This window comes from Helianthus annuus, chromosome 11 (assembly GCF_002127325.2).
Source record: "Helianthus annuus cultivar XRQ/B chromosome 11, HanXRQr2.0-SUNRISE, whole genome shotgun sequence".
Lineage (NCBI taxonomy): Eukaryota > Viridiplantae > Streptophyta > Magnoliopsida > Asterales > Asteraceae > Helianthus > Helianthus annuus.
In genome coordinates this window covers 138,799,455-138,814,455 of record NC_035443.2, presented here as the reverse complement: position 1 = coordinate 138,814,455, position 15,001 = coordinate 138,799,455, and the positions used below count along the sequence as shown (strand labels likewise).

The following is a 15,001-nucleotide window of genomic DNA, read 5'->3' as shown; positions in this document are numbered from 1 at the left end:
AATTTTCACACTTTACAGGAACTTCTTTTGCATCAACTTGTTCTTCAACTTTAAACTTAGGCACTTCTGTCACCTTTTGCCTTCTCACCACCGGCAACTCTTCATCATCACTACTCACCGGCGTTTTGATCTTCTTTTTCTTCTTCTTGACTATTTCATCTTCACTATCACTCTCAGCAACCAATTTCATATCTTCTCTATATTTTCTAGCCCAATACTCTGTATCATCATCACTATCATCTACAATCTTTGCTGTAAAAGCAGTGTAAGCTGTAGTTTGATCAGGGATATAATCATCCCAAGTGAAATTTGCCCAGCTAAAACCCTCTGCTAGCTTTTCATCATCCTGATCAATAATCAAAGCACTACCATCTCTTCTTTTGCCATACAACCTATCATGATTACCCACACAAGCTCTTTTTCCGGAATCTTCAATTACATCTCTTCCATGTGCAGTTTGAGCTTGATGTTTAGGTTGTTGAGATGATTGACCAACTTGGTGATAGATGGCTTTCCAATAATAATCGTTGTTGTTGTTGAACGGATTTTGAGCTCCACTTGCTTCTCGGTTAGTGCACTCTCTTTTGAAGTGTCCTTTTCCCTGCACCGAAAACAAATAACTTTAGATTTGTCAAAACCTAAAGTAGAGACATTCGCATCACGAAGATCATCTCTCCCCGTGATTTGTTTGAACTTCTCAGCTCTCCGTAAAACACTAGCCAGACACCACTTTATGTCCATCAGCTCCATTTCTTCTGCATCTATCTGGTCGTAATCTTCTTTAGTTAGCATTGGATTGCCAATACGACCTGCAACAAAACAAGTGTAAGATTCCAAAACCATTCCTAACAAAGACATTTGGTTTTTGGCAACTTCCTCAGAATAGTCTTGATCATTTTCAAGATTTAACACAATGTTACACTGTAATTTTCTCCTGTTTTTAGTTGCTGAAATATTAGGATCAAAAGATGAAAATGGAGTAAAGCTGGTTTTGCTGTTGGACCCCGATGATGGACTTCCAGATGAATTCTTGGCACTGTAGGCAGTTTCAACCTTTGGAGATAAATTTGAAGACTTCTTCTCATTTACCCCTGCCTTATAATACAGCCCGATGTCCTGTTCACCATCGAAATCTTTCATTCTGATCACTTTTCTCTGTTCCATTTCCTGAGCCTCTATTTTCTCAATGAACTTACTAAGCATCAGATTACTGAAACCTTTCTTGTTTCTGAGCATCATCAAATATGTACCCCACGTCTCATAAGGCAATGCATCAGCAAGCTTCTCAATCAGCTCATCAGTACTCTTCTCTATACTTAACCTTTTCATATTTGCAAGCAGATTACAATAACGTTCAATAATCTCTCTCGTACTCTCATTCTTTAACCCTCGGAACAAATCAAACTCTTTCTTTAGAAGCGACTTTTTACTCTTAACCATCTCCTCACTTCCTCTAAACTTCGATCGCAATGCTTTCCAAATCGAGTATGAAGTTCCATTATGCTGTAAAAGAACCATGATATCTTCTTTGACTGCCTGTTGAAGAAGACTAAGCATCATTTTCTCATCTTTGTACTTCTTCCGAGCATCAGCAGATAAATCTTTGATTGGAACGGGTTCTTCATCATCGTTCAATGGTCGAACATACTTTGTTTCTACACATTCCCAAGCGTCAAGATAATTCGCTTGCACCCAATTCTCAAACCGACCTTCCCAACCCTTATACTCTTCAATGTTCATGAGTCTTGGTGGTTTTTGCATCGTGCCCGTTTCGTTCTCGAGCATCGTATTTTGCGCTAAAGTGATTGGGGTTACCGGGGTAGCGAATGCGTTGAAGAATTCTTCGTCCATTTTCAAAATGTTTGAAAATTGTTCAAAGCAACCTTAAAAGCGGACCAGTATGTTTTAATGATCACAAAAGCGGATCTCGTTTGTGTCAGAAAAGCGGACCAGATTTTTCCCTTCGAGCAGACTAGAAATGCACCTTCGAGCGAACCAGACTTGCACTACGAGCGGACCAAATGATATCTTATCAGCGAATCAGAAAGTGACTTATCAGCGGACCAGAATGTGACTTATCAGCGAACCAGAAAGTGACTTATCAGCGAACCAGAATGTGACTTATCAGCGAACCAGAAAGTGACTTATCAGCGGACCAGAATGTGCACTGAGCGGACCTAAGACATGTTCAGAAAAGCGAACCACTTTCGGACATAATTTTGACCCACTTTTCCTTTGAATTTTGACACCAAACTTTCAAGGGTTTTTCTCTGTGTAGTTGCGCACAATCCCTGAGATTTTGAGCCGATTTCGACCGTTGAAAGTGTCTGAATCAGAAAAAGAAGGTGTAGAAGATAGAAATTTTGAAGAATCTCAGCTATTCTTTGTAGAACTCCTCCTCCTGAAGCTCTGATACCAATTGTAGGATCGTTTTGCGACCCGAACGAGTAGTTCAGAGGTAATTCTATCAAATACAGGTGCGGAAAACAAGTATTTGACACAGGAACAACTTGAATATCACTTTAAACACCTTTTCTATTGATATATAACAGATTCTGATACAATCTCGATCCGGCAGCACCTCAGTACGAGTTTCGACAAAAACATTACAAATGAACCGCTTTTGTGGCTATATATAGTGCTTTAGGTCCGCTCCAAAGAACATGTTCGCATAAGCGAACCATCTTTGTACACATAAGCGGACCATACCACATGACATATCAGCGAATCTAACATGCCCTAAAAGCGAACCTATCTCTAAATTCTCATACAATATCCTATTTTCTCGTACAACGAGCCCTGATCTAACATTCTAACACTATGACTCGATCCAAAACGAAGTCAACAGATGAAGTGCACCAACAGGTATTATAGGGTGTTATAGTAACCACCCTAGCTAGTGTTCTAAGAGTGGAAAAAATTGAATCTCAAGTAACAACTTAAGAACTTTTAACAAATAGTGATCATTAGCCTGACCCGCAGATTCCACCAGGATTCCCATGCACTACAGTTGTTATTACGTGGGCCCCTGTAATAATAAATTGTCTTGCATGGTCACCCTAGCGTTCTCCCGTTCAAAGCAGACGGTCAGTCAGAGAGGGGACACTACTGCCTACCTTTAACACAGAAGGGACTTCTGTGATGGTTCACGCGGTAACGTCCATTGTCATTACTTACGGAATGGTACGGCGTTAGAGGAAACAGAAATAGAGAGAATCCGAAACTATAACAACTGGAGGGGCACCTTCAAGATGGGTACTTCATTGTCTGGACAAAAGTGTCATCAATCATGATTAGTATTAGCCATAGGGACCTCGTCCCACTAATAGAGTTGTCGTCCAAGGCTACCACCTCCACCTCGTCGTCACTACCTAAGTCGGGCATCTCCGCATCCGAGGGAAAAACAACCATCTTCTATGGAATCAAGCTTAGGGTCTCACTTAGGAACCACGTCCGCCATAAGCTCTGCAATAGACGCGAAGTCAATAGTCTCATCATGCGAGTCAAGAATAACTGTAGAATTCAAAGTCGAAGGTATTTCGTTCTTGGCAAAACATTTCGTACAACACATATATAAATAAATTATATAAATCTAACCACATCAATTCCACTTGTGTCATATTGAGGTGGATATAGGCAATGAAAGATTTGGACTAGGCCTTGAGGTTGTCAGTTCGATTCGAGAGCCCAACCGGGTTTTCGTCCCATCGTGTGTTACGCCAGAGAGTTCTGCTCTTGTGGTGGCATAACGACTGTCAAGTGGCAGCCGGCGGTATGGTTTCCCGGGGGAACGCCCAAAAAAACCAAACTTTTAAGCCAGCGTGGGCCGGTTAAGACAACATAGCCTGGTCAAAGTGGGGCAATACAGGGCTCTCCGATTTGGAGAGTGTGGTAACCTTATACATGAAGTTCACCGCTCAAAAAAAAAAAACATTACTCCACTAAATGTCCATTAAGGCCAATGATCTCTATATCAAGTGGTGGAAGGCTTGCATTTCTCTTGGAAGATGCAAGTTCAACTCCCACTTGGTGCAGAGTGAGGCTCAGGGAAACTTGGGTTCAATCCTTGAGCCAAACGGGTTTTACCGGTAATTTCACTGTCGTGCCTACGGGTGGGTGGGTTATCGGGTTTTCCCCAGAGTTGGTGGTGGACTTGGGTTACTCTCGGAGTACTCCGTTTGATCCAGTGGGTGCTCCAAGAGTGTTCGGAATTGATTTTGTTGTCCGTTAAAAAAAAAAAAAAAAAAAAAAAAAGGAATGTCCATTAAGTCAAGGGGAGAAGATGACACTTGAAAAATACAAAAGTATAATTTCAAGAATCAAGTGAAAGCATCCTCTAATAGTTGAAAACAAATGCTTCTTTTTTGTGCCAAAAAAATTACAAACCATTTAACACCGAAAAACAAGGATTCTATTTCCCATGTTCAAAAAACTTTTGGACTAAAGCCTAGTAAACGAACCAGTTTTTTGGCAATTTTTTTGTAATCTTATTCATTTAGTATGGCACAGGCCATAGTAATTGCTAGCAATTTCAATCTGTACCTAACATACCGGTACCGACCAAAATGTATACGGTACTTTAGTTAGTTTGAGAATTAGCTCAATTTCGATGCAACATGGTCCAGGTTCGAGACTTTTAACGGTACCGTACTAAACTCTTACTGACCAAACATATAAGGTACGGTATTCATCTCTAGCTAATACACCCATGATGGATCAATCCATCGAATTGCAGGCAATTTTAATAAGATCAATCAAACAGATTCAAACTAACGACTCCATAATCAACAAATCAGATGAGAAAAGGCGAGAGAAGGAACAAAGATGTAGGTCAATTTCTGTTTTGGAGGGCGCAAACAATTTTCAACAATATTCATGGAGATAGCCTTTTTCAAATAAAAAAAATAGATTATTTTAGTTATATTTTAATAAAACTAAGTATTTTGAAGATTTCGTATCTAAGCTTAGATGTGTAATAACCTCATATTCACTTTTCCCAATAAATAAACTAGCTTACTCGGTAAAATTGTCACATAAAAAGTCAACGTTACACAAAGATAGGAATGTCATGAAAGTCAACATTTAATATCCATAATATAACATATATAACATTGATCATTCGGTTTTGATCCTTTCACGCCTGAAAAGACCATAGAATAGTGAGATCAGCCACTGCCAAACTACAAGAAACCAGCTAGTAACCGTCTTGGGTTTTTTGGGTTCGGGTCTTGGCCCGAACAATCCTTTGTACAGCTCCTTTTGTTTTTGATAAACGATCTTGTCTTGTTCGGCTAGTGCACGCAGTTCCTTTGAGATTGCTTTGTCTTCTGGGGCATGTTTACGGGCTTTCGTGAAGTCTTCTCGGGCAGCATCTGTCTGCCCGAGTTCAGATCTAGCTTTCCCTCGTCTGAATAGTGCTTTCACATTATTTTGATCCTCTGCGAGTACCTGGCAAATAACAAAAGAATTTTCAATCAATTTGGTAGATAACATAATTGATGAATTGGATACATACGATAGAGCATTGAGCAATGGCTTCTTCATAGCGTTTAAGCTTTATCAAACAAGCTGCCATGTTAAGGTGACACGGGTTTTTGACCGCCACAGCCATGTCCTGATACTTTCCAAATAACTGGAACATGAAATCGTCACCCATGTATGCAATGGCCTGTTATGTCCATGAACAAAATCAACACAAGCATGTTAGAACTGTATTTTAAAAAGCGTCAAATGCCATTTTCATCCGTGAGGTTTGGCCAGTTTTGCGACTTTCGTCCAAAGGTTCGTTTTTCCACATCTGGGTCCAAAAGGTTTGAAATCTTGACATTTTCATCCGGCTTGTTAACTTTATCCATTTTTTTCTGTTGAGTCAGGGGTATTTCCGTCTTTTTTGTTAACTTAAAAGGCAATTCAGTCCTTTTCAGGGGTATTCGGTCTTTCTACATGAAGTGAAAAAGACCGAATTGCACTTTAAGTTAACAAAAAAGATGGAAATACCCCTGACTCAACAGAGAAAAATGGATGGAGTTGACGAGCCAGATGAAAATGGCAAGATTTCAAACCTTTTGGGTCCGGATGCGGAAAAACAAACCTTTGGACGAAAGTCGCAAAGCTGGCCAAACCTCATGGACGAAAATGGCATTTTACTCTTTTAAAAAAATAATAAAGAAATTTTGGGTTTTTAAAGAACATCGGGTTTAACCATTTCATATTGTTGCATAGCCTCCTCTAATTTGTCTTCTTTAAACAAATTATTTCCATCCATCCTTCTTCTATCTGCTGCACTGATTCTCTCTTCTACTGTCATGTCACTACGCGCTTTCCCCTTAACAAAAATAAGAATTACAAATTTAGCACAAGTGCATTGATAGATAGATGATTGAAGGGAAGAAATTAAGTATTAAACGGATACTTACTTCTTTGGTTTCATCAAAACCGACTAACTCGACTTCATAGATGATATCTGCCTTAGGTGGCACATTTGGAAATGAAAAGCTTCCTTCTTCACCATACCCTAATTCCCAACCCACATGTAAGAGAGCGCGCTCACCAGCTTTCATGGAGGACACCCCAATTGCCAATCCTGTCATCTCTTTTTTCTCTGGTACAAAAAAAGGGTCAACAAAAGTCAACAGTTTTTTTCTCCATTGCGCAAATTCAAGTATTCTTTAAAAAAAAAAAAACCTATTTGCACTTTCAAGAAAATTGGTATGAAAATTCAGCTATATGTTGATGCTAGTATTGATGCGAAAAACATAGTTGTTAATGGCGAATAGCGATAGATAGCGATACACTAGAAAAAAAAATTAAAATTTTTATATGTATATTATATCAAAATACCCTAGTATATAATGCTATTTTACATGTATGTTTAACAAAAACCTAAAATCCAGCTATTTTATAGCTATATTTATTGCTATTTATATTTAAAAAAATGTCGCTATCTATCGCTACAACCCTAATAGCGAGCCTAGACCTATACGCTATGTAGCGCACTATAGCGATCGCTACACTCGCTATTGACAACTATGGCGGAAAATAACATTACAAAGGAAGGCCAAGTTAATCAGGTTAAGGTAACATAACATATGTTAACACGTAAGAGTTATTTACACATAATTACCTTTCCCTAAGACTAATTCAGTTAGTTGTAGCTCCTGCCAAGTGTCTTCAAACTTGTGCTGGGTACTTTCAGTCCATGCTCTGTAGTGCACTACAACAATAAACATGTTTATACTAATTTTGTCATGAAGTAATATCTTAAGTCTTGGACCTACAAAATTGCAATTGTCCAGAAAGGAAAACAAGTGGCAAAGTAATGTCACATAGTGCTTGACCGCTCACAGTTTCACATATACTTGCTAGTATCTTCAAAAGTATAGGATAAACTTGGTCGTATGAATTTCTCTGTAGAACTTCAGTTGATATTGCATTGTTGTGTAAAGAGGTTGTTTCCATGACTTGATCTTGTGGTTTTCCAGTCAAAAGGAGTCACCTTAACAGCTTCTACAGGGCTCGTCTTTTCTAGTGGTGACAATATTGATCCATTTACTTATTGAAGGTAAAATACTTTACTTATGTGACACTAATTATATAAAAAGTTTCAGTACTTTAGGTCTAAAAGTGTGTTGGGTCAACCCATCATACTTATTTTGACACATACAATAATTCATATTTTTAAGTGAACACTGTTCTTACTTGTTACCTTGCCTACCCTACCCACTTATTTTGCCACCTTTAGTCTTTCACATGAACATACACGTGTATTGCAAGAGTAATAAGGCCCCATTGGCAACATACAACAAACGTTTTAGAAAATTGGTCAACTGCAACAAACAGCTGCTCAGTTTGTACTATGGCAAAGCAGCCTAATGCACTCAATCACATGTAGTATACTTCCTATTTCTAGCAAGGGAAAAAGTACTCCCACCATCCAAAAATAAATGTCCATATATGTATTCTAGTTTGTCCCATAAATAACTGCCCATAGGGCTGCAAACGAACCGAACGAACACGAACAAGGCCGTTAAGGAAATAAGTGTGTTCACGAACTGTTCATGAACACTTACCGAACGAGATTTTATGTTCGTGTTTGTTCATTAAGGAAATGAACATGCTCGTGTTCGTTCATTAAGGAAATGAACATGCTCGGGTTCGTTCATTAGTTTTAGATAACGAACACAAACAAACGTAATGAACAGAATCGAACACAAACGAACATATATTAAAAGGTATGTACTATACAATACACAAATAGGGGAAGGTTCAAATGAAAACCACTAGTTATTGTGAAAACTAGAAAACTAACTAAAACCCACTAAAAAGGAGGGAGGGAAGACTTTTAATGAAGGAGGGGTAAAATTGGAACAAAAAATATATAACTTTTCAAACATTTCCCATTTCTCCATACGTTATCATTTTAAAACAAAAGTGGCACCATAAGATCACAAATTTTCTTATCTTTCATTCAAGTATATTCGAGCATATTTTTTATGACATAAAAAAGATTTATGATGTCGTCTTGTTTTCAATACTATTATTATAGTAGTGCACATGTGCAATATAACATGTACTACAATGTGCATTACATGCTTAAAATTAGTTTTTTGATTCTAGTTTAGCTTTTAGGGTTAGTTTTTTTGGAGGTTTAGGATTAGGATTAGGTTTTTGGGTGTGGGGGGGAGGGGGGTTTAGGTTTTTGGGGGGTGGGGGTGGGGGTTAGGTTTTTTTCGGGTTTATGTTTAGGGTTTAGTTTTAGGTTTTCGGGAGGGTGGGGGTGGGGGGTTTAGGTTTTTTTTTTTTTTTTTTTTTTTTGGGGGGGGGGGGGGGTTTAGGTTTTTGGGGGGTGTCGGTGGGGGTGGGTTAAGTGGTTTAGGCTTTCCGTATTAGTGCACATGTGCAGTACAACCAAAAAAAAAATTTTTTTTTTTTTTGAAATTTTTTTTCCATATATAAAAAGTAGCGATTTTTCTAAAAGTTGTAAAAAAAAAAAAAAAATTTGTATGTTTTTTAGGTTTTTTTTAGGCTTTTTTAGTTAGTTCTCGAGTTTTCACAATAAAAGTGGTTTTCATTTGAACCATCCCCTACACAAATAATTATTAAATATATTTTTAGTGGGAATTTTGAAGTATTTAACTATATAAATTAAAAACCCTAATGAACTATCAAACATAAACAAACACGTTCATGAACGTAAATGAACGAACTCGGCCTCTGTTCATGTTCGTTCATTTAACTGAACAAACAAGATTTTCTTGTTCATGTTTGTTCATATATTAAACAAACAAACACAAATGAACTTCCTGCCGAACGATTCACGTATTGTTCGCCGAACGTTCGGTTCTTTTGCAGCCTAACGTTAAAGCCTGCAAAAATTTCTAGTCTGCATCTTAAATGCATAGGGTAAATTGACATTTTGCTATTAGAAAATTGTTTGCACGTACATCTCATAATTAGTGTGTTTTTTGTTTATGGGCACTTGTTTTGGGACGGAGGGAGTAACATATGTAACAGAAAAAAGTCATATCAATGGAAAGAGGCTTGCATAGACTTACAAAAGCAAGTTGAATATTTTGATGGCTTTTCACCATGACCTTCCTTAATGACTTGCTTTGTAACTTTTTCATGGATAACGTCCACTTTGGTATCAACTTTAGGAGGTCCGTTATCATCTTGAGGAGGTCCTCCTTGCACAAATGAAGATCCTTCCATCACAATTTCCTCCTCAGCATCTTGACCTGAATACACGGTATTTTTCAACCTCTAAATATAAATACTCAATGTTGCAATATCAACTTACTTATGAATGGGTTAAATAGGATCATGTTTTTATTTCTAATGACAGAAATGAAGAAGAAAAAAGAGATGAGTAAAGTACACGGATGGTCCCTATGGTCGAACAAAATTTTGGATTTGGTCCCTAGCTTTCCAAAAGTACACGAATGGTCGTTGTAGTTTACAGTTTGTAACACATTTAGTCCCCAACTTTTGCCAAAGGTAATTGGATGGCCCCTGTAATTTGCACTTTATAACACATTTAGTCCCTAAATGCGTTACAAAGTGCAAACCATAGGGACCATTCATGTACTTTTGAAAAGTTAGGGACCAAATCAAAAATTTGGTTAACCACAGGTCCACAGGGAAAAAGGAAACAAAAATATGGTTTGAACGGGTCAACATTTACTCAAAAGTGTATTTCAAATGCATAACTAAAAAAGTAAGATCTTCATTTACAAAAAGTTTGAGAAGCTTGGACAGAAAGTGTTTTGGGTCAACACAACCCAACTCTAATCTTAAATCAAGGTGTTCGGGCACACTACCATTTTGAGGAGGCTCTCCATGAGTCTCAGATGAACCATTAGGCGCGATTTCAGTTTCACCATCTTGACCTGGAAATTACAGATACAAGCATCCATTAAACTTCGGAATGATCACAACTATTGAATTTATCAATTATGATATAAAAAGGGCATTAGTCCTATCAAGAGGGAAGCTGAAATCACATATTTATAGTTGTTTAAAGCTCATTTACGCTATGTTTTCAATTTGAACTAGGAGAGATGATCAATAGTGTTAGCGTCACTTGTTCTAAATATTTTGAGGGAAATCAACAAAGGAAAAAGAACCGGGTTCACTTTCTGACTTTTGAAAGAGATGGAAGTGAAAAGAAACTACTGTAGGAAAAATTTTCATAATACCCATACGACCCTAATATCACATGTTCTGAATAAAATGATTAAATTACTTCAATATCCTATAGCCTTAGATATAAGAGTTTGACATATTTCAACTTTCAAGTACATATAATAATAAATAGATTAGATGTGGTTCCAGCTCCTAGTAGTCTTTGTACCAAATTGACTATTTAACAAGGACTTAACTGAACCCATTAAACCGATATATTATATTAAATTAAATAAATAGTTATAATCCAGATTCCCGATGTTAAAAGTTTGAGATACTAATCTTCCCCTTTTTGTAAACATGAGGTTGACAACCATCTCGACGTAAGAGCAGAGTACTTCACGAATCACAACAAGTGTTCAGCAAGAGCTTTAATAAGCAAAAGATACATTCCCTCGTTACTTCACTTGAAAGCAAATGCTTACTAGTTAGATATTAAAGAGAATACTTTAATTTGTTTCATCAACATACCCTTCCAAGTACACATACATGATACATCGCATGAAACTTATTTCTGTTACATCAAGCCCTTATGCAGTGGTACCTCCAAGTGACATAATTGTATTTTCAGGCTTTGTATCACAGCTTTTATAATTTTAACACAACTTTTATCATTAAACTTTTATGTTCACCTAACAATCTCATTAACATCTAGCAAAATACTTAACCCACTGAAGATTACAGTGACCAAACTGTCTAACAATCTTCAATCCGCCACTATACTCATGTACTAAAATGAATGTATAATCATTTACTGCATCCAATACGCATCCTATATCCATACAATTGTCATCAACAATCACACAGTAACAAACAAGAGTCACAATTTAACATTTTAGGTCAACTGAACTTAAAAATCATCATTAAAGTGCCAGAGATTAGGAGATTTTGACAAATTACCTACTGATCCATTCGGCTGCTGCTGTTGCACTTCCTCCATATCCAAACTGACCTCAAAATCTTCTTTCTATCAGTCAACTACAACAATGAACAAACTCACAATCAAATTACACAAATCAACAACCGCAAAACAAAATTCAACATCAACAACAAAATTACAGTTACAATCTCATCAAATCAAAAGATTAAACAGCAATCTGAACTCGAAAATCAATTGTTCTTCCTCGAACATAAAAATTAAAGTGACATTTGCAAAAAAAATAAAAATCAAATTACACAAATTAAGAACCAAAACAGAAATCAATATCAACAATTACAATTACAATTACAGTTACAATCTCATCAAATCATCAGAATAAACAGAAATCTGAATCCGGAAATCAACTGTTCTTCTTCGAGCAGAGAAATTAAAGTGATATTTTCAAAAAAAAAATTCAAATTACACAAATTAAGAACCAAAACAGAAATCAATATCAACAATTGCAATTACAGTTACAATCTCATCAAATCAGTAGAATAAACAGAAATCTCAATCCGGAAATCAACTGATATTCCGATTTTTGTGAGAAAATGTGCGATTTGAAGAGAATCTTACCTGATTATGAATTAGGTCTGTAGTTTACTAGTTAATCTTGCTTTGAAGTGATCGAAGAAGATTCTAGAGAGTGTGTTTTTGACTAATTTAAACAACTACTTTTTTGGGGGTTTAAGTTGTAAATGCTGCATATGGAATATGCGCATGTGCAGGCGAAAGTTTGTGGAATTTACATTTTGACCACTAATGTTTAAGAAGTTTTAGTTAGGCACCTTTAAGAAAAGTTAAATTTGACATGGATTAAACATTTTATTGGATAGATAAAACTTTATGGAATGATTCGTTTCTTTAAAGTATGTTGTTTAAAGTTAAAAAAACAATTATAAAAATAAAAGGAGATACTATTTCTCAGTTATATATAAGCAGGGCCGTCTCCGAAAATGATAAAATACTTTTGGGCCCCGTGCGAAACAAAAAAATTTGGGCCCCTCCTTATAATATATAAACTCATCAACCGTATATCAAACAACCACAATACGACTATAATTGTTATAAAATAAATAAAACAAAAGTAGTGTAGCAAAATAACTGAATATATATAAACATACCCAAATTAGTTTGGCAACACGAACCTTTTCATATAAATTAAAAAAAAAAGAACTAGATATTGACTTATTAAGTTCTTCTAAGTTTATATTGTAAATGATTAAATGACAAATGAGAAATAAAAAACCTACTAAAAAATAGCCTTTTTCGCCTATTGATAAAACAAGCTGCAGCTCTAAACAAAAGCAAAACATAAATTAAAAATGAAAAACAAATACACAACATGAATTAAAAATGAAAAATAAATACAGAACATGAATTTAAAAAAAAAAAAACAAATACAACAAACAGGGGGATTCGAACCTAGAGTCTCCAACTCTCCATGTAACTTTTGCATCCATTGAGACAAAGGACTAACATGTTCATTTTTTCTTGCAACAAATTTATATATTAAATATATATTATTTTTTAAACTATTTGGGCCCTTAAATGTTTTGGGCCTTGTGCCATGGCACCTCTTGCACAGGCCCAAATCCGGCCCTGTATATAAGGCCATAAATGTCATACTGGTTATACTGAGACACTTTAAATTCTTTTAGTGAAAGAGGGTGATGTGGAGGAAAGAGGGAGGATGAACGTTTTTTTACAAGAATGTTCAAAAATATGTTGTGTGAGAGCGGGAGGAAGAGAGAAGGAGGGGGTGATTTTTAGTTGGAATTGAATTTTAGAAGGATAAAGCCTGGATCAGGGGCGTACCCACATGTATTTTAAGGTGGGCGGGCGCACCCCTTGAAAAAATAAAATTTAGTGCTAAATTCCCAGTAAAATCCTGACCGCACCCCTTGAAAATTTTAGTTCGCACCCCTTGGAATTTTCGACCGTACCCTTAGGAAAAAAAATCTTATGAATTTGTAAAAAATTTACGTAAACACTGATTTTTTTAAATACAACATAATTAACTTTCTACTTAACTAATTAACTTTCATTTAACCCCATTAACTTTCTCTTAATCTTTAACCCAATAAACACACCATAACTCAAGCCCAACCCAATCTAATAATCTAATTTGAACTAAAATATAATAACCCAACCCACCGCAATTTCGGCCACCAAACTCACGAAAACAACATCTTATCACTATTTTCGGGTATGGTTCGATTATTTTTTTTTCTTGTTTTATTTGGATTTTTAGGAGAAATACAATTGTTAAAAAAGTTTGAAATTTTAGTTGTTTTGTTGTTTATTGAAACTTTAGTTGGTTGATTTTGTTGTTTTAGTTAAAGTTTAGTGTGTTTAAATAGTTAGTTAGAAGGAATCAACAACTAAAACTAGGGCTTGATTTTAAAGTTGAAAATTATGAAGTTTGTTGATGATTGTTTAAGTGTTTAGTGTTGAAATTAGTTGTATATGTTATATAGAGAAGGACTTGCTTAGAAAAAGTAGCTCTTGATGTTTTGATAGATTTCAAAAAATGAAAACCCGTACAGCGACATTTTAAATATGTTTGTAACGACGTTTGACATGTTTTTGATAATTATATAAATTTTTAGCTTGATATTCTTTTGTGTTACATGACCCGACCCAATGCGACCCGATATGAACTGAATTTTTTTTATATACCTAGGGGTCTAAAATCTTTAAAAATATTCCGCACCCCTATGAAAAAATTTCTGGGTTCGCCACTGGCATGGATGGTGGGCATGTGCTTGCGTTATGTAACAACATTCTTAGACCAACTATTGTGTATGCTCTAAGTGAACATTTCTGAAGCTATTAGAAATTAAATATGTATTATGAACATAGTAAGAATAAAACCAAGCTCACATGAAAAAATAAATCAAAGATTGTAAAGTAAAATACAAGACAAAATGCCACTTCCAAGCTAATATGAAAATGAAAATGACTTGAACCAAATTATACAATTTTTTGTTAACTTCTTTTTATAGAAAAATCAATCTAAGAGCAAAAAAATTAACCAAAAATATAAGTGATACAAATCCAATTTGTTATATTCCATTTCCTTTTTTCTAATATTGTATCCCATTAAATCGCTATTTTAACCCATCCTTGGTACAAAAGAACTTGGTAATACATAGAAAAACATGGACCTTCACTCACTTCCCCCAATATTCTCTCATATTTATTCACAAAGCAATCAAAAACTCACCTTTCACTCAACTATCTCTTTCTATTTTCAAATCTATCATGGCCATGACACCCTCTATGCATACCTTCTTCAATTTCATCCCTCAAATCCAATCTTCCCATGTAATAATTCTCAAATATTTTTCATCTTGTTTCAAGAATCCCATAACTAAGTTTATGAGATCAATTGGA

The 15,001-nt window shown here is 35.8% G+C and overlaps 1 protein-coding gene across 1 annotated transcript; it reads right to left on the bottom strand.

Annotated features, from left to right (window-relative positions):
- Window positions 1–4,984: 4,984 nt before the first annotated feature.
- Window positions 4,985–12,306, bottom strand: LOC110885826 (peptidyl-prolyl cis-trans isomerase FKBP42). The gene is made up of 9 exons (XM_022133548.2): window positions 12,179–12,306; window positions 11,584–11,661; window positions 10,320–10,388; window positions 9,555–9,737; window positions 7,124–7,213; window positions 6,417–6,601; window positions 6,203–6,325; window positions 5,516–5,668; window positions 4,985–5,448 (listed from the first exon to the last, which is right to left on the bottom strand). Exons 2-9 carry the CDS (start codon window positions 11,621–11,623, stop codon window positions 5,116–5,118), a joined length of 1,176 nt encoding a protein of 391 aa, XP_021989240.1. The 5' UTR covers window positions 11,624–11,661; window positions 12,179–12,306; the 3' UTR covers window positions 4,985–5,115.
- Window positions 12,307–15,001: the final 2,695 nt, after the last annotated feature.